Source organism: Camellia sinensis, chromosome 13 (genome assembly GCF_055761805.1).
Source record: "Camellia sinensis isolate YWXY chromosome 13, ASM5576180v1, whole genome shotgun sequence".
NCBI lineage: Eukaryota > Viridiplantae > Streptophyta > Magnoliopsida > Ericales > Theaceae > Camellia > Camellia sinensis.
The window spans coordinates 154,117,349-154,138,396 of NC_138973.1; the positions used below are offsets into that span (position 1 = coordinate 154,117,349).

Consider the following 21,048-nt stretch of genomic DNA (forward strand, 5'->3'; position numbering starts at 1 on the left):
ATCGCCTGTCATGTTGAGATACTTCTGCTCTGGTCTTATATACTGTATAAACGAATTGTTGTTTGGTGTCTTGTATTTACTGTACACTCAAGAGTACTGTAAGCCCTGAAGATTAGGTGGTATATGTTGTAGTTATCAGGTCGGGTTTCATAGAGTGTAATAGAATACATAGCTGTGTTGAGAGGTTGAGAGTCATGTAATCCTTATTGAGTATGGTAGATTTCATATTCTATCTACCATGTATGTATGCGTCCTGTCAAACTATGTATATCTTGTGTTCTTGTTTTTTGTGTGCGCGCTTGTTCTTTTATTTACTACTTTATCGTGTGATTGAAACCACGATTTTGCACAACACAAAACCACCTGTTGCTGAAGTGTTTCATAAGCATTAGAAAAGTAATTCTATGTGGTACAGAGTCTTTAATATTGATGCGAAGCTCTTTGTTTCACAATAGAGAAGTTACATGTGATGCTTAGAGAAGATGGAGGCATCAAAGCACTCTTGGGATTGCTTTAGTAGCCGGAGAAGCTGCACATAGTTTTGAGAGCATGCCTCCCACTGATGCTGTGACCCAGGTTCTTCGGATTCTGAAAGGTGTGAATATGTATGTGTGTCTATTTATGCTTCGTTTCAATCTTTGAGTTTGAAACCTTAATTCCTTTTTCACTGGCATATTATGAGAGCTTTTGTTAAATGGATTGAGCCTATAAATGATGCATAATTAGATAATGTACAAATTATCCTCTTGTAAATTTGACATGGCTAATAGTTCCTAAATGGTGAACTTTGTAACTATTCCATATAACTTTTCAGTGCTTGGTGCCCACATAATTTATTTGGCAATGGATTTGCTTAGTTCCATTGCCTTTTTCAACCTGAATTTATTACTGAGTTCAACCTAGTTGTTTTCTATATATATATATATATATATATGTATTTTTGTTTGTGCTTGTTTTTTGAAGAGGTTAAATTCTCAATATTGTCACGCCCCACTTTTTATTACTCGAAGTATTACCAATTCCGTTTACTTAATTCCATTTCAGATATAACATGCGGAAATAAACTCGTATATTCAACTCATAGAAGTGAATAACATTACTCTCGTTCATATGCAAGTAAATACAACATGAGTATAACAATTAAATTGCCCTTGGGCTTACATCATTAATGAATCAAGAAGAAGGGTACAACCCTTTTACACATATGGCATTCTGCCAATACAAGGGAGACCCCGTGGCCAACAAATAAGAAGATCCAAATCTTGCAGCACATTCAGCTCAATACCTGAAAAGATTTCAACAACGTGGGATGAACATATAGTCCAGTAGGGATCTCAACATGGCCCTCAACAATAACAACATACAGATAGCTATGATCATGAATGCTCAATCTCATACTAGAATAGTAATGTGACAGTTTATACAAAAGATACATAGGTAAGAACTTTTCTTGAAAACAACCATTTCAATCAACGCCATAGGCGATTCATCTTTCCTTTTCTTTTCATTAATCCCTGTTCCCAATCTTTCATAACATTAATAATACCTTAGGAAATAATTTCACTAAGCCCACTACACTCTTCCAATTTCCAAACATACAAAGATATGCTTTTCAAAATATATGTTTCTTTAAAAAGACCGTTCTCCTTCACACTTTCCAAAAGACAAATATGACATTTTGGCTTTTTCCCGATACAATCAACTCTATACATGCACTGTTATAAATAGAGATAATAACTCACCGACATGCGTAAGATAAACCAATGAGGCAACTCGGCCCTCCAAAACCATAATCAACACAATCCATGATATTTCCCAAAACATTGAAACATCAACAACAAAACTTTGCTCTACTAGCTATGTGCGTAGTAAGCCAAAGATACACCTCTCACAACAACATGCCAGTTTACCAGGCGCTAGCTGGAAGGTAACGGTACCTCTGATTATCAGCGCAGGGTATAACACCAACAATCACAATACAACAAGGCATAACCAACATGTGTAAAACATACATATAAACTATCAGGATACCAACAATGTGTTACGGTATATGAACACATAGGTGTGTGGAGTCCATCCCCTATCTTCTCACACACACACTGGAGTACAACCCCTCTCTCCTCCCTAACAAGAATACATATAAAATGCATCTCAACATTTCATCACATACGATGTTCAATCAATAATGGTATAATGCATACACCACACTTCAACACAACCACGTCATCCTCCACCGATGACCAAGGACAAAACCTCTAGATGCATGTATATTGTACATCTATTAACAAACTCAATTATCATGAGATCCCAAACCCATCAACAACCCAAGCATGGTAGCTACAAATTAATTTCCCCAAACATGTGCACTCGACATGCATGATACAACAATCAAATTCCCATATTTATTCTCTATGACTCACATAGAGTTAAAGTTTCATTCTTTACTTTCAAAATCAACTTTCATAGTTTTCCAAATCAACATGTTCCACCACTTATTCCAAAAACACTTTTCTCATTTCCCTAGAATCAATTCCATTCCTTTCATAACTTTCTAAATTAATTACGTAAATTAAGTCATAATTATTTAGTTAGGGTTTTTCTCCCTCTTTCTCAACATTGACCAAAAAGGTTCAATCATCAACAATAAACAACAAGGGTTTCATTGAGACCCCAAATACACAAGTATTTACCCAAAGAACAAAACCCCTCTTTTAATTTATCATGACACATATAAATTAGGGCTTTTCTATATTTCAACAATGACATGCTATTTTACGCCACAAATAGTCCAATGAACAACCAAAGACACTAAATCCACTTTTTTTTATCAACCAACTCTAGGTTTCCTCATGATTTTCAAACAACTCCAACATAGGTATGGTTTTCATGCAATACAAAACTACCACATGTCTATCTATAGACGAAGTATTGAAAAAGGACAAGGAAATCCCTACCTCAAATGTAGAACCCAAATAGAGAAGATGAACCGAAATCAAAGTGCTCCAAATCCTAAATTTCTTGGATCACAACGAAACCCTCGACGATCAACACACTTCTTACAAAGGCCCAAGGTGAGGAAAACACTCTAGCTAGATCAATCCTAAGAGAGAAGTTAGGTTTTAGAGTGAGGTGCTCTCCAATGGAGGTTTTGAAAAAGTAAGAGAGAGAAAGGAAATCAAAAAGTGATTTCACAGACTGATATAAAAACAGGTCCGCTCGAGCGTACAACACCCCGCTCGAGCGTCAGACACAGGTTCACGCTCGAGCATCCAAAGATCCACTCGAGTGCCGGATGCACTCTCCCAGAATTTTCTGCAGACGTCCAAAATGCTGAGAGAAGGAAATTCACGCTCGAGCGTCCAAACTTCCGCTTGAGCGGAGAGGCAACAACAAAAGCCCGCTCGAGCGTCAAATCACCGCTCGAGCGGAGAGACCAAAGCCTGGGAAAAAATTCTAAGCTTTAAGACACAACCAACTTATTCCCAACTTGTCCAACACAACCCAAAACTCTAACACAAAGAGTAAGGGATCGAAATGAGGATAAGACAACAACGAATCTACGGAACCGAGTCCGGATTACAGTCAAACAACAACAGGGAATACCGGGATCGCTATAAATATGCTTGGGGTAAAATTATTCTCATGTTTTGAAGTACTTGCAAGTAGTATCACTTATTAAGTGATCATTAGTACATTGAGATTCTGGGTCCAATGGTTGCAGGTGTATATGAACCACAAGGAATTGATGTCCCAGAGCCTATCCAAACTGTCTGTACCAGATGGGGTACTGATCCTTTCAGCTTAGGTTCTTACTCTAATGTCGCAGTCGGGGCATCAGGAGATGACTATGATATCTTAGCACAGAATGTAGGAGATGGGAAAGTTTTCTTTGCAGGAGAGGCAACTACTAGGCGCTACCCTGCAACTATGCATGGAGCCTTTCTGAGTGGGCTAAGAGAAGCTGCCAATATGGCTCACTATGCTACTGTCAGAGCCTTAAACAAAAAGTGGAAAAAAGTCCATCAAAAAATGCACACTCTTGTGCTTCCCTTCTTACAGATTTATTCAGAGAACCTGATTTGGAATTTGGGAGTTTTTTTGTAATTTTTGGTAGCAACGCTGCAGATTCGCAGTCTACAACAGTTTTAAGGGTGACATTTAGTGGCCCACAAAAGAAAAAGCATGAAGGTCCAAAGACAGATCAATCGTACTCTAATAAATTACTTTTTCAGCAGCTTCAGTCCCATTTTAATCAGCGGTGGGAGTTTCATGTTTACACTTTGTTATCAAGACAACAGGTGCTTGAGCTGAGGAAAGTAAGAGAGGGTGATGAGATGAGGTTGAACTACCTTTCCGAAAAGCTTGGAGTGAAGCTAATTGGGAGAAAAGGTCTAGGGCCTACTGCAGATTCAGTTATTGCTTCTATTAAGGCCGAGAGGGCTAATCACAAGTCTTCTTCGACATCTTTGACTCTTAAATCTGGTAGGTGTTTTCAGATTAACCGAATAAATTTTAAGATTTGGTTCTTGTTCTAGATTGTGAAGTATAGTTCATGAAACTTGAAATTAACGTTTTACATTTTCTTTTGAAAAGGGATATCCAAGCCAAAATCAGCTACTTCAAAGCAAAAATTGGTTAGGTATGATAAAATATCTTAATTAATATCAATTATGTTTCTTCATCTCAAAACATCTATTGCCTAATTTCAGGAAGGCTAAAGTAATGCGCTTCAATAATGAGTCTACCCCTCAGAAATTAGGTGGGGGAGCTCTGGTGGTGGGGAATGGCATTGGGTCTCTCTCTTCCCCAAATCAAAACTTGGGCTCTAAAATAGTTGGAAATAGGTCTAGCTCTACCCCTTCTGTGAATACACTTGTGGGTGGTTTACATGGCTCACTTTCTCCTCCCAATTTAAATACGACAAATGGTAAAATGGCAGAACAAATGTAGGAACAATTGTAGAGAAAACGTTGCAACTAGTTACTTGATTGAGCGCAATTCTAGCTTTTTTGTGTCAGGTAATTTGAAATTTACTTGAAATGCTCAATTCATATTTGATGCATATGAAAGTCAAATGCAAATTTACTTCTTCATGTCGTGGTTTACTAGGGGGATTTTAACCAAGTAAATTGTGATGTAAGAGTACCCAAGCTTAAGTTTACTTGGTCATATTTATAGAGTATCCTCTGTGTGCATACATGTGTATTTGTGTACGAGTGTATGTTTTTTTTATTTTATTTCATCTTATTTAAATTTGTGGTATAGATTATAGTAACGAGGATCTTCCATTCTCTAAAACATTTACGTGTGTTGAAAAACCTTATACTTTTTTAGCATAAACTTTTCCAATAGGAGTGGTCTTTAAATATTGATTGTTACTTTCTGGTGGAAGTTGGCAGTTCCACCTCTTTTAGTTTTTCCATTTTGGAAGACATATTCATCCTTTAGGTGCTATAAGAACAACCAAAACTATTCCTTTTTATTTAATTTTCCAACATACAATCAGTACAAATAAAACTACACCTTTTGATTTGAAATATTTAAAATGCTACTTAGAAAGGGGGTAGTTGTAAAACAGAGACTCACTCCATTTAATTTGTACACAGCTACTTAGAATTGTGTCTTATTCTATCTGACATGGAAAATAATGCCCATAGTCCGGAAGTTAAATTGGGTAATAAGACAAAAGTTTATAGAGGCCCTTAAATTCATATCCTTTCCCTGGTTATTGGTTTCTAAGTTAATTATGTTGCGACTGTTTGAATAAAAAGTTATACCACACTTATTTATATATGCAAATTTATTTTAGATTTTGTTTGTTTATATCTTTCAAGTTTCAAAGATAGTGCTTGTGTGTTGCTCTTGTTCTGCCCATGTCATGTTCTGATCTATATACAGGTTTGTGTTCATTATAAATATGTTTGTGGTTTTCTGCAGGATCACCACTCTCACCAAGTACTAGAAGGTTGTTATGCTTGTACATAATATCTGCAAATGCAATGTCCATCGAAAAATGGATCAAGAGTTTGATTGGGATCTTCATTGTTACCTCATCACAGAGCCTGTTTAAGTTGGAGTCACTTGTGTAGATGGAATGCATGTCCTTAACATACCTATTGCCCATTTTCCTGATGCAAGATGTCGAGTAAAGACTGACTACATGTTGTCTCAACCTATTGGGTTCTGTTATTGCCGAACCCTAGGAGGGCTCTGGACGAGACAAGAGGTGTAAGGTTATTATATTACTTGTTGATGGGGTTTTCATGGCACATTGGCCTTCTCAAGCGAGGATTTGACAAGGTGGTGATTGTCGGTATCTGGTGCTAGTGGCTTAACGGAAAGATCTCCACGGACGTGGATGCTGACAATATGGGAAAAAGATCCTGGGGTAATGTATTTTGGTGGTGGTGATTGAAGAAAAATTGGGGTTTAGGCCTCAGAATTAATGCAAAACCGTATTCTTGAAGAATGCTGTATGTGAGCATTTGTTTGTTTTTATCAGAGGGTCTCATATGGGCCAAGTTTTCATATCGTGTGTTGATGTTTTCTAAAAACTATTGGCTTCACTTTCCGTTTCCTTTCAAATGCAGTAAGTTTGTTCATCCATGATTTCCCTTGTTTTGCATTGCTGGATTTCATATTATAGTGTTCAAACATTGTTTTAGAGCTGTGGGTGGGAAAGAAGCTCTTGTGAAAATCGGTGGAAGGTTAAAATCAAATAGAAAATGTTTTTAATGGTCAACAAAAAAACAAGCTTATTTGGACAAAATAAAAAAATTAAAAAATTAAAAAAAAATCCAGTTTTGGAAGGTGAAAATGTTTTCAGACTAAAGTTTTGTCAATGTCACAACACCATACCAATGCCACCACCACACAACCACCTCCACCGCCCCACTGCTGCTACCAACCACCCTGGTCCACCACCACCAATATAACTCAATTGTTCTGTTAAGGCTGTGAAAGAAGCTTACATTTTATTAACAAGTTACAATCAAACATAACAAAATGCAAAATTAGGAATGCATAAAGATCATTTAGAGGAAGAAATAAGAAGATTTCTGCTTCAACAATCCTGCCAGAAACGCATTTCAAGAATTTTAAAAGGAATTTTCCACTTTGAAACATCAATGGATTAACTACTTCTACTTTTAGCACCATGATCTTATTAGTGTGTTGTGATGCCCAAGCATGATAATAATTATACAACAAAATATAATTTACAAAAGGCCTTATGCAGCATTCAAAGTGTCGTTGAGCTGAACTCCTGCATCAGTTCCTCCAAGCGACGACCATCCTCTTTATGGGTCCCTCCCAACCACTCCTCAAGTTTTGCTTCTCTCTCAGCCGTAAATTCATCATAGTTCTCTGAAAACGAAACCAACTGATGATTCGATGCACTTTCATCAACTGGGAGTTCTTGTTGTAGCTCATCATCAATCTGACTTGACACGGGCAATTCATCAGCTTCTGCATCTGGCAAAGTAGAATTGGTGATTGAGGCAGAAACTGGTAGCGGTGGATTAAGATAAGACACAAGTTTCTCGCCCTTGCTTTGTATCGATTCTTTAGGGTCAAGTTGAGGCCACTTGAATTTGCTGGCTCTTTCTTTTGCTAACTTTAAAACCGATGCCAGATAATTACCAGTTCTTTCACCATCTTGCCACATAGAATCTGCATTACAACCCCAAGTAGATGGACCCCACGAACTAGTTCTTCCCATTTGAAAACCTGAACTTGGGTTATGGATCAACCCTCTTTTAGGTTGTTTTGTTGACTTGATCGCTAGAGATTTCTTGATGTCTCCAATCATCTCATCAGCTATAGGGAAGCCGCAGTCTTTCGTAGGCCTCACCATTGTGATAGAATCTTCCAGATCTTCTGTATGCAAAGTCAACTCCCGAGACTTCTCCATGACATTGTTCTTGAGGTTAATAACGTTTGGCACTGCATTTTGGGTATGTTGCTGCACAGAGAAAAGTCCCACCGAGGGCTCATTGGCCACGTATTTTATCATCTCTACCAAGCTTTCAGTTACCCTCACAAAACCATCTACTGTTAAGGGAACCTGATTTCAAAGGAAAATGGTAGATAAAGTAAAATAAGAGAAAAAGAAGAAAATGTTTCAATACATTAGGAAGTTCTATATAATTTTATTGTTGATGCCCAAAAAAATATTACATCAGTCCAAATTATGTAATATATAATCACATGAGCACATATGAAATATAGGAGGCAGCAGTAATCACACTTCAAAACGGTGTAACAGAATTTGTGATTTCACTTAATTACTCTCATTTGAGATTTCAGATTGTAGAAAGGTTTTTAACCAAATAATTTTTTTTTTCTTTTCAAGTGGCCAATTAAACAACTATATGTATAAAAGTAATTTCATTATTTTTCCTCCAACTAAACAATGCCTTCCCCTTCCTCCCATTTCTTTTTTTGTTTAGCATCAACAAAAAATTTATTAAAAAAGAAACATGAAAGAGTATAAGAAGTCCTCATACAAAGAAGGAGAAAGAACAAAACAAAAGCCCAAAACTCCTAGCTCTAGGGATGGCAAACAGCAGCCCAATCCCTAGAGATCAAGAACAAGGGAACTCCTTTAAAAGGAGGTGATACAAATGCCCAAAACGAAGCCAGGTATACCACCTTATCCCACAAAGCCTCTACGTTTGATTCCTTGCCATCAAAGAGTCTTGCATTTCTCTCCAACCATATAGGCCAGAAAATCGCAAAAACAATGCTTGACCAAAATGTTTTGGCTCTTTTGGTGTCCCCAAACCCTTTGAACCTAACAAGAAGTATTTCAATGCAGTCCCGCAGAGCAACCCACTGATCATCACATAAGCCGAAAAGACACTGCCATAATACAAAAGCAATTGGGCAAGGAAGGAATAAATGATCCGCTACCTCCGAATCTTGCTCATCACACACCATTGAGGGCAAAGAGAGTGGTTTGGCCTTCTTCTTTGGAGAACATCATTAGTTGTGACACCCCTTTGAACTAAAGACCACATGAAGAACTTCACTTTATGAGGAACAACCGCTTTCCAAATTTTCTTATGAATAGGGAACAAAGGAATAGAGGGATTATCAATAAGCTTATAAAAAAAGGATTTACAGGAAAAGACTCCTGAAGAACTAAGATTCCATCCCCTAATATCAAGTTTCGTTTGGTTTAATTTTTAAATTATGATTTGAGTTTTAAATTGTGTTTTGAGTTTTGAAAAGGAAAAAAAAAAAAAAAAAAAAAAAAAAAAACTTGTTTGTTATGAGTTTTGAAAATAGTTTTGAGTTTTAAAAATAGTTTTGAGTTATATTTTGGGTTTTTGAGTTTTGAAAGTTTCTAGGTTTATTTATTTTTTTAATATTTAAAAATTTTCTTAATTTTATTTTAGGAAAAATTAGTAAAACATCCCTCTCCAACTTTGTATAGTATAAAAGATTCAATTTTTTTTTATTAGTTAAGGTCCTTCAACATTTTCACAGAAAAAATTTAACTCAGAGAAATTTCGCCTGACTTAGAGAAATTTTGACCCCAATTTTCTCTGTGAAAATTAAAATTTCTCTGTGAAAATTGAAATTTCTCTGAGTCAGGAAAAATTTCTCTAAATTGAATTTTCTCTGTGAAAATGTTGAGGGACCTTAACTACTATGAAAATATTGTATATCATTTATCTTATAAAATCTTAATATCAAGGACTTTAAGAAAAATTATCCTTTATTTTTTTAGGGTAAATATTTTTTTATTGCAAATATTTATTTTTTTAATGTGCGTTGTATTTACTATATTTTTTAGCTATATTTTTTTATATATTGAAAAATTTTAAAAATTTAAATTTTGTTTTAAATATTTTATTTTAATTTTTTAAATATTTAAAAAAAATTGAATATTTTTTATTTACTTTTTAGGAAAAATTACACATAAATTCCATATGAGGAAATGTTGCTTCATTTAGTTCTAGGTGTTTTTTTTTATTAAACCAATTAGTCCTTTTTACTTTTGATATGTTCTATTTGTTTGATTTATTGAGTTTGAAGTTTACTTATTTACCCTTATTTGTAATTTCATTTTGATTTTTTACTAGTGTGTTATAACATTACTATTTTTTTTTAGGAGGGGATTGTGTGGACTCTTTTGAGAGTTTTTGTAATTTCCTAGTTGATGTTTTATTTTTCTAACGTGAATTTGGTGTGTATTGTTTTAGGATTGTATGTGGGTGTTTGAGCGATGCTACTTGATTCTTGGTTTCAGTGCCAGCCCTGGGCATGGGCCAACAAGGCCATGGCCTAGTGCCCCTCAAAATAGATCCAAAAAAGGGGCCTCTTCTATTATGGTTTAGTGTAATATATTAGGTATGTTTTAAGTTTAAAAAAAAATTAAAGAAGGCTCAAACTAATTTAAAATAAATTGACCCATTAAAAAATTAAAAGGCCCATTCAAAAAAATTAACATTGTTATCCATTGAAAATAGACCCAAAAAAGGGTCCTCCTATTATAGTTTATTATAATATATTAGGTATATTTTAAATCCTTAAAAAAACTAAGGAAGACCCAAACTAACTTAAAATAAATTGACCCATTAAAAAATTGAAAGACCCATTTAAAATAACTAGCATTGTTATCCATTGAAAATTATTTTGCAAAAAAACTAGATTATGCAAGTATGATTGATTTATTTGCTTCTAAAAATGCAAGAAGAGCGAGGGTCAAATGACACTTATTAATTGTTGTAATGTAATACTAAGTATTTTTTGTGATTTTGACATAATTGTTTTGTCTTTTATCTTCATTTTTTTTCATTCAATGAAAAAAAAAATGTGAAGGGCCCCAAAAAATTATTAGTTGATTATTGACTTTGGACCCCAGAAATCTCAGGGCCGGGCCTGCTTGGTTTATGCGATTGACGTGTTGCGCGGCTTCTTTCAACACAACCAACTCAATCATCACGCAAACAAACGACGTAAAAAATTACTTCATACATACAAACATGTTTGTCAAAAAACATTACAAAAAAAAAAAAAAAATCACTTTCAATGTCAAAACCATCAACTCCTACAACTCCTAACAATCAAAAACACACCCGCATAGGCAGCAGTCCCTCACCCACACTAACACACAACCAACAAGATCAACACAACCAATCCAATCATAACAAACACCCTGTTGCAACTACCCCAAGTGCAAATGGTCTCCAATGGATTTCTCAAAATAATACACCCAAATACATGATCATAATTAACACCACATTGGAAGGGCCACTAATTGACCCTACACTCAATATAACTCGATTCCCACCCTACCATTACAAAAAAGTAAAATCTAACATTACAAAGTAACATGCAATGTACAATCTAACATTACAACAACGCATAATCGCCTCAAAACAGGTTTCGGAATATAACATCACATATACATTTCACCATTCCGTAACAAAAATAAAAAATAAAAAAAATTAGCAAAATACATACTTGTCGCCATGGGTGCCAGCAATAAACACCGACGCCAATGATGTTTAGCTGTAGTCATCACTATCAACCACTGGAAAAAAATGGCGAAATGACCCAACTTCACGATGACCATAATGTATTACCAGAAGAGGGTTTTCAGCAATCTAGGGTTTGGAGGGGGGGAAATGGAATGTTAATTTGGGAATGAACATTAACATTATCAAATTAAACAATATTAAAAAAAATGAGTGTCCATCATCGCTGTAACATCGGAATCAAAATTGACATCTTCACCGTTTCTGTTTTGATCGCATAGGAGGGAAAGCAAAAAACACTACAGTACGCTTTCGGCCATTTTGGTAAATTTAACATCACCTAAAACCAACATTTACCCTCACAATTTTCTACTTATGTGCTGAAATCATGGGCTCAAAAGTCTTTAACATTAAAATGGAACTGATTGGTCCATTAAAAAAAAAAAAAAAAAGACAGGATTAAATGGTTCCACATTCCTTGGTTTGGGATTTAATGGTGTTTTACCCTATTTTTTAATTTTTTTTTTAAATTTAAAAAAATTTCGGATCGCCCATATATATCTAAATCATAACAAATTATTTAACCAATACTTACAAAAATAAAAAATATATATATATTTTTGAAAAAATAAAAAGTAAAAAATATTTTTCTTTAAAAATAAAAAATATATGTTTTTTCAAAAAAAAAATTAAGGAACAAAATAAAATGAAAATTTGATTTTTTTTTTTTTTAAATAGAGTTTTGAAAAAAGTTTGGTTATGAATTTTGAAAAGAATTTTTGAATTAAGTTTTGAAAATTTTGTTTGATTATGAGTTTTGAATTTTTTTTATTCAAATCATGATTTGAGTTCAACACCAAACGGTACCAAAGATATCATGACATCATCTAAAGCCTTTGTTTAATATAATAGTATATATATATATATATATATGTGTGTGTGTGTGTGTGTATGTGGAGAGAGAGAGAGAGTGCGTGTGTTTCTCTGTTATATTAAAATCATCATTTTTTTTTGGCTTTTGAATGTGAAAATGGTGGGGTGGTTGGAAATTGGTTTTTGTTTTTTTTCTACAAAAAGACATGCAAAAAGTGGAATGAATAATTAACAATTTATAATAACTTTTTAATTTTTGGACTAAAAAATTTACTTCCAAACAACGGTTTAGAGTATCCTACTATTCACAAGAGTATATATATATTTTTGATATTATTCACAAGATTAAATTTGTTTGCTTAGAAAAGTTACAAAAGTTTTTATTTTTATTTTAATTTGACTAACCAAAATCTATTTAATTTATTTTTAGTATTTTAAAAGCTTATAACCCAAAACTTTTGATATGTGAAGTTTTTTGGTTAGTCAAGCTTATAACCCTAAAATATTGAAGTTTTTTAGTATTTTAAGTTTAAACTAGTGCAAATAAGTAAAAATTAAAAAAATCCATCCAAACATAGCCTCATTCAAAAGTTTTGATGTGTGAAAAGTAAAAAATCTAGGTGATGCCCAAGTTAGATGAGAGTAATTCAAGTTAAGTAGAAAACTGGTTCAACTCAAATGAAATCGATTATTACCTAAGATGACAAAAAGTAATTTTTTTTTTCTGCATTTTCCTTTTTCAAGAATTTACAAATTTCCCTATCTAAAAGAAAAAAGATTTTACAAATTTCTTTCATAAATTTAAAATTAAAACAAACCACAAAATTACCTAACAAAATGTTATTAGAAAAAAGAAAGTTTTCTAAATCAACAATGATAAGGATACTTACACATTATAATCTTACTAACATACTCACAAGTTTTGACAAGATCAACCATCACTTGGTATGGGACTCACATCAACTTGTGAGTGTGTTAGTAAGATTGTTAGTATCCCTAGCATTTTTCTCTCTAAATTTTGAAATTGATGATCGAATTTAAAAGATGAAACTCTTGTATGAGAAGTACAAACTAGTATTAATTTGTGGGGTTCTCATTAGAAGTTAGACTGAATTCTGAAAGTGGATGAGAATATCTCATAGTGCTAGTTCCAACAGTCCAAATTTAAGGTTAAAAACAGGATGATGTTATTTTTGAATGTGTAACTTAAAATAAAATGCAATATTTTGAGGTCATTCTAATTATTTATTTACTTTGAAAAACAAAAACAAAAAACAACTATTTTAGCCCAAACCAACCAAGGCCATATCATACTAGTCAATCAATAGTTCAGTATTTGCGAGAGTTCACATAGAAATTGCAACAAACAATACCACAAAAAAAAAAAAAAAAAAAAACCAGGACATAAAAATTATGTGGTCACATCCGTTGGATCAACGATTACATAGGGAAGTTGTTAGTAAAAATTATACTTATTCCCAATCTACAAGAATTAAACAATAATTCAAACCCAACAATTGAATAAAAGTAACCAGGCAACTGTGTAATTGATTCAAATGCCCCAAAAGAATGAGAACTTTTCTAAAATAATTGGCAATTAAAAAGTAAACAAAAGATAATATCCAGATGAAACTATCAAAGGTTACTAAGTTACAAATTAAATTACAAAAGAAACTACTCCTAAACTGATAGAAACTACTCCTAGATACAAGCTAAGTCTAAAACTAGTTTTTTGCGTTGTTGATGATCTCCTTCTTTCTACATATCTCTGGCTTTTATATCTCTCGATCTTTCTCTGGTCAGCTACTCCACTTCCTAAAATTTTGCAATTCATTATATCCCCCCAAATGCTGCTCTAACTGTTATCTCATTTCCAAGCCTTCAAACTTTATCAATTCTTCAAATCTCTCTGTTGAAATAACCCTCCTCTATGATGTCACATATCCCACAAAATTCTGAGCACTATATCGACAGAAAACAGAGCTCCATTTCACAATCATGACTTCACACAAATCAGCCCACTAAGCCAACAATTGTTTAATAACTACTTTATGACTATTTCAACAATTCATGGACTTAAAAAATTCTTTCATTTGATCAAATGAAGGACTTTTACTTTGACTTTATTTTCATGTGTCATCATTCAATTGATTCATCTGTTGATAGGAAATTTTACAAAAATGGGTGCAAACAATGCCCTCTAACTCTTTAAGAATGAGACTTACTCGAATTCTTGAAGAATTATAAAATTAAAATTAAATCGACAGTAGCCCTTTCAACAAACAAACATATATAAAATATATGCCTAGGGCCAAAAATCTAATGATTAAACACTATATACGCCAAAATAGTATTGTCAATAAATTTATGTCACTGTTATTAATGATTATGTGCCATTTAATTGGCAAAATCATAATAACACTCAATCCAAGTGAGGTACATTATTTTGACAGAGTAAATTGGCAACATTTCGAGTATGTGATCTTCAAGTGGTTAATTAGAACCACCTTCCACCAACAGAACTATGCTCTCTGGTCTTATATTATTCAAACAATGTTAGATCTTTAGCCAATTCACCAAAATTAAGTTTTGGTGTAATCCACAAATCCAAAATGGGTGTTGAATGCCATAATCCATAGTTTTTCATGGCTCAAAATTTCTGAAAAATTCAACATTTTGAACAATGTCAAAATATTAAATTCATCATGAATTGGTTGTTCATCATTTTTAGCCATAGTTGGCTTAAAATCACACCTTTTTGCCACATTGTTTGCATCACTCTTTGAACTACGAGTTACAACAAAAGAGAAAATCAATACAAATTTTAACAATTCACTAGTGATGAATTGATCTCAAGATGAAAAAAGGCATATGGTATTGATTGAATTCTAACAATTAAGAATTCATTAGAAGAAGAAAAAACAAACATAAAAAGGCAGATGGTACACACCTCAAAAAGGGGTGTGTATTATTGAATTTTCCTCTTTTTTAATGTTTATAATAGTCATTTAATAGTTGATTGTATTTGGGAGATTAGCAGCGAAACGACAACAACATAAATAGGCAGATTAGCTTCTCGGGATATAATGAATGACAATTCTAGTACACCAAACTACCACCAGTTGGGGAAAAAAAAACCACTGTGTATGTGCGTGCCAAGTTTCCCTCATTCATCCAATTGTGTCATCTACAATTAGCAATTATTTCCATGGTTGTTTTCTTGCTTATGAACAACATTTCTAATCAATACTGTCCATATCGCCATTTTCCTACTGTAATTAATCACAAAATTCCCATGTCTCAATAGAAATAAGTGCTAGTCAATATCTGCAGTGTGATCCCCTAATCGCCATTGAATTGAGAATGTTTGACCTCCCTACAAGCAAACTTGGCAACGTTTCAACAAGGAGAAACACAAAACATTATTTTCAATGTGAATTCTCAATCCAATAGCCAACATTTCAGCCATTCAAAAACGATTAAGAATGTACCAAGAGGAATGGTTTCAGTAGTAACTTGTAAGATTGCATTTAAAACTTCAAAACTTGTCAAGGTTTAGTCTTCTGTGACTGAAATCCAATTTAAAAGCAACTACATACAAAAGTGCAAATCTCTAATGGTAGTACATGATGCGAGAAAAGAAACAACAAAGAGTCATGGCATGAAACTCTTATTTAACTCAGTGCTTTAAGAAAACTAGACAGCTTAACAAAGCTTTAGACTTCACCAGAACAGCAACGATAAAGCTTTTGAGGTGATCCTGCATAACTGCTATCCAGATGCACATACACTCAAATACAGCAGCTAGGTGAGAAACCCCTTCAACTAGACACCATTGCTTTATTGTGCTACTAAATGGAATAGATCTAGTTTTGAAATAAAAACATTAGGAACTCAACTACAACTTATGGATAGAAACCATAAAAGATAATTCAACAAAGTAATGCTTCAAATATTATTTCCACTTACATACTAACACCGTTTGTTTTTGCTGATTCTTCTTTCACTGCATCAGTGGGTACTCTTCTTGGACCTTTTCACCTTCTTATATTGTCCTCCTTCAACAATTTTGATAAGCCATTCTGGTATTCGAGTTACAAACATAAGATATCCCATAACCATTCCAAATACAAATTCACATCCATATCCCATCACTACAACTTTCCAGTTAAATTTGCTCGTAAAGTTTTAATTTGCGTCTTCTTCATTATTCTCACATTTCTTTGATAAGGGAAATCCACACAAGGCCAAGTTCCCACTATATGAATCTTTTTTGAATTTATTAAACTGGCTCCCTTGAGGAACTGGTCACACTAGTTGATTAACTGAAAGGTTTAGTACCTCAAGAAACATCAAACTTGTCAACTTGTTTGAGGATAGATCCAATGATTCAAGGCTTTTCAAATTTCCAAGTGAAGTTGGGATGTGGCCTTTGAGGTTGTTATGAGATAAGTTAAGATCTTGAAGTGAATTAAGCCTCCCAATGGATTTCGGAATCTCTCCTATAAATTTGTTGCTCGATAAATCAGTGATTGAGATGATGGTTAAGATTCTTGAAAATTCAATCTCATGTCCTTTCATAATCACCACCACATAATCGTAATAATAGGTATCACCCATGTATTTCAATTTCATTGCATGTTCATCCACATTCATTGTTGCTTCAAATTTTTCGATATAATTGGTTGGCCAAAGGCCACTGAACTCATTGTAAGATATGTCAATAATCCTCAACTTAGTGAAAGGAACTTTACTCTTGGTCTTAAAGGCGTCTACGTGACATGAAATGTATTAAATCTCATGACCAGACCTGAAATTCCAGAAGAGTTCCTAACCAGTCTGGGAATGTATCATTTATCATGTTTATTCTAAGATCTAGAACTTCCAAGTGTTCACAATTGAGCAAAGATCGCAAAACTTGTCCTTCAATATGGTTGCCATTCAAGTTAAGATTCCTCAGCATGTTACCTACTGTAAATGCTGCAGTAAAGGTTCCATGAAAGCTATTCATCACTAAATTCAGCACTGAAAGACTATTGCTGAAGTTTCCAAAACAATGTGGAATAATGCCATTGAAATTGTTATTAGACAGATCAAGAACTTTAAGTGAGTTTAGACTACAAATTAAAGGAAAGATTTCTCCTGTCAATTTATTGCTTGAGATGGAGAAAGCAATTGTGGTGATAGATGGAATTGGGAGTGGTCCATAGAGTTAGTTGGAGTACAGGTCAATAAATTGTAGTGTTTGCCATGGAAGTTTCTCTAAACCAGTAAGAAAATTATGAGAAAGATCTAAATCCTTCAATGAATTTTTCCCCACATCAAATACCCATTTTGGAACTTCACCACCAATTTTGTTGTTTGAAAGGTCTAGAGAAAGCAATTCAGCTTGTACACTCAAGAAGTTTGGAAATTCTCTTAAGTTGCAAGAAGCTAATCCTATAGTGTAAATTTCGGCATGGTAGAGTTGACATTGTTGTTGATGCTCAATGAGAGACCATTATGTGAACGTCAAGATGGGATAGATATTTTAGCTTGAGAAGCTTATCTAGCTCCACTATACCAATTAAGTTATTTGATGAAAGTGACAAGTGTGTCAGGTTCGCGGGTTCATAAACAGATCCCTGAATTTGTCCTTGCAACTAATTGTCTCTCAATTCTATAGAGACTAGTGAAGGTAGAGTAAATAACCAAGATGGTATTGTCCAATTGAGTGAGTTATTTTTTAAATCAAGGGGATTTGTTATTAGAAAGAAACCAATAAGCTTTGCAAGGTTTGAAATCGACAAGGGGATTTGACCGCTAAAACTATTATACTAGAAGTACAAATTGGTGATTTGTTAAGGTTCCCAAGAGAAGTTGGAATGGACACAGAAAAGTTGCACTCAATGAGGTACACACTATTCAAGGCTTTAAGATTGCTAATTGAATCAGGCACTTGGCCAGAAAAAATTTTCCTGGAGAGATCAATAATCTGAAGGGAACTAGTTATATTAACGTTTGGAAGTTTACTTGTGAGGTCCCTGTTATCACATACCTCGAGCTTTTGTAGGTTTGGGAGGTGGAAAATGTTTTCTGAGAATTTCCCACGCAGTTGACAAGAAGCAAGACTGAGAGATGTCAAAGAAGATAGATTTAACAAAGCATGAGGTAAAGGTGAAGAGATATCCAATGCATCAAGGTGTAGTTCTCTTAATTAGACAGGGTTCTGAAGGAGCATATTGAAAGTGTGTTGTTCAAGTCTCCCCTCATGAATACCAGAAAAATCGAGCGAAATCAATTTGGACAGGTGGGAGATTTCTAAAGGAATTCGACCTGAAAATGAAAAGTTTGAGAGGTTAAGATGGGTCAAATTCATTAATGATCCAAACTTAGATGATATTCTAGAGAATTTGACGAAGGTGGAAGAGGCTGCTATTGGTTTGGATGGTGCCCTGAAGCTCACTACAACTGAGGTCAAGTCCAATTACATGACCATTCAACCAGCCGCACATTACCCCCAACCATGAGCAGCAATCAGTACTCTAATTCTAGAACTCCATTTTAGGATGAGAATAAGATTTACACTGTAAAAAGGTAAAGCCACTAATGACAAATGTTTTTTTAAATTGGAGTAGTGCGAATCTCTGATCCTCAAGGCATGTGGGGTGTGAAGAAGTAGAAGAAGACCATGATGATGAACATGTAAGAACTTGAGAAAACGAGAGAAACAACAGAGATTGATGAAGCAATATTAGCCAACTTATTTCTCCTTATGGGAATCAAAGATATGAAAATGAATAAGTTGGATATTTGATGATGGAGAAGGATAAGAGAAAATGTATTCTTCTTATACACACTGCTAAGTAACAGTAAGTCTTTCTCTGGTGGTGAAGCCCGTCAAGTAAGGCAACCATGTAAATTGTAATTATCCACTCTTCAAACAAGCTGGTCTTCCATCAACGTTTGGTACAACGAAAAATGAAAATCAACTGAAACATTTTCCGTTGATCATGAAAAGAAGTTTATTTAGGTGAAAAATATTGTTTGAACTAAACTCCTGCCCAACTAATGACATCAAACGATCTCCACCTCCACTACCCTACCACTATTACCGCCAACACTACCACCACAATTTCTGCCCTATCACTGCCGCCGCCACTACCTCACCCACAATCACTAGCACATTAATTTTAAGGTTAGAATCAAATGTTTGAAATATATTTGTTTTTTATTTGTAATAAACATTTTCAGTAACAAAATACATTTTACCGAAAAAATAGAATGGTAATTCTAGTGGTCCCAAAGCTGGCAAAGGTTGGCGGGTAATGCAAAGTTGGAGTTGGTATTACTAAGCAAGTAATGCAACAGTTTGAGATTGGAATTGTTGGAGAGATGAAAGAAAAACCAACCTGGGTAGGTGGGATATTACTAAAGGAATGTAACTAGAAATAAGTAGTTTGAGATGGACACATGTTGAACTTTCAAAGTGGCCGAACTCGTACTGAGAAAGAGAGAGAGAGAGAGAGAGAGAGAGAGAGAGAGAGAGAGAGAGATTTCCAAGTCATCCAATACAAGGTCTACCCTTAGGCTCTACATATTAACTTTATACAAACCTTTTCCATCCTTGTGTAACAATTTTTCATTTTAATTTTGGTGAAATATTGAGATATGATCCCATGCACTCATTTTTATAATCAAAATTTTCAATTCTTCAGAGCTCCAGATTAAGTTATAGATGTGAAGAGTCTACTTTCAAGACAAGCATTTAAGGGGGAAAAAAAAATAATGCTGGGGAATGAAATCTTGTTACATTTACAATGAAAATTGATTGATTTGTATGGCCAATTTTTTTGCATGCAATTTTAGGAAATTTTAACTAGGGGTGCAACTCAAGCATATTCAGCTGGGTTGAGGGGTTGCTCAAGTTGTGCTTAGAGTTGTCTAAACCATCCCGAGTCCAACCTCTAGCCCAATTTTGTGTGCTCAAGGCTGGCTCAAGCTCAATATATTGAACTTGGGGATAAGAAACTGTTGCACATAAAGTTAACAAAAACAAAAACAAAAAAAAGTGGTTTCATTCACTAATTACAGTTTTTTAAGTAAACCAACCAGGTGATACGAAATTGGCATGAACAACTAAATAGAAAATCCTAATATGCCCCTACTATGACAACAGTAGCACCAACAAAAAAATTATAATTGGAGTAAAAAACATAGGGACAATTAAAAAAAAAATCCTAGGTTTGAGCCTTCTAACAAAATAAATTTTGAGTGTTTAACTTTGTTAATTTAAACCAAATTATTTTGATTTGTTTTCAATTTAAACTATATGTCTGTTTTTGTTATGTAAAATGGACGGGAAAATGGTATTTTAGTCCTTCAAAAAAATGAGGAAGATGTTGTGTACGGTGATATAGTACAATAGGGTATATATTCAAGGTAAATAAACATGTGGCATAATATGATTGGAGCTAGGACTAAATTGACAACATTTAGGATCAAAATTATAAAAATTAAAACTTAAGGGACTAAAATGATAAGGAACGACTTTAGGGACAAAAATGATCTTTTAGCCATATTGTTCCCGTTAACAATATAGATGGACATTAGAGTTATGACCAAATTGCTTAAAATTGACAATTTAGAGAACCAAAATGACAAAATTGAAACTTAAGGAACTAAAATAAAAAAGATCGCATACTTT

General features: G+C 34.1%; 1 protein-coding gene and 1 non-coding gene across 2 annotated transcripts; one reads left to right on the top strand and one right to left on the bottom strand.

The window, feature by feature from the left end:
• The first annotated feature begins 499 nt into the window (after window positions 1–499).
• On the top strand, window positions 500–6,528 carry LOC114266968 (uncharacterized). Its single transcript, XR_014349809.1, has 4 exons — window positions 500–595; window positions 3,722–4,639; window positions 4,710–5,018; window positions 5,938–6,528. It is a non-coding gene; the product is annotated as an uncharacterized LOC114266968 (transcript).
• A 712-nt stretch (window positions 6,529–7,240) lies between these two features.
• Window positions 7,241–17,018, bottom strand: LOC145805793 (uncharacterized). The gene is made up of 3 exons (XM_082901009.1): window positions 16,704–17,018; window positions 8,566–8,862; window positions 7,241–8,065 (listed from the first exon to the last, which is right to left on the bottom strand). Exons 1-3 carry the CDS (start codon window positions 17,016–17,018, stop codon window positions 7,241–7,243), a joined length of 1,437 nt encoding a protein of 478 aa, XP_082757135.1.
• Window positions 17,019–21,048: the final 4,030 nt, after the last annotated feature.

Bases quoted from the DNA above. Each gene is read 5' to 3' on its own strand.
- LOC145805793 (XM_082901009.1), bottom strand. From the start codon at position 17,018: ATGAATGTGGATGAACATGCAATGAAATTGAAATACATGGGTGATACC. The intron at 8,863-16,703 runs GTACTAAACCTT...GTATTATGGCAG, and splicing joins CAAGTTTGATGTTTCTTGAG to TGTCTTTTCGGCTTATGTGA. The intron at 8,066-8,565 runs GTTTGCCATCCC...CTTTGAAATCAG, and splicing joins TCTCTAGGGATTGGGCTGCT to GTTCCCTTAACAGTAGATGG.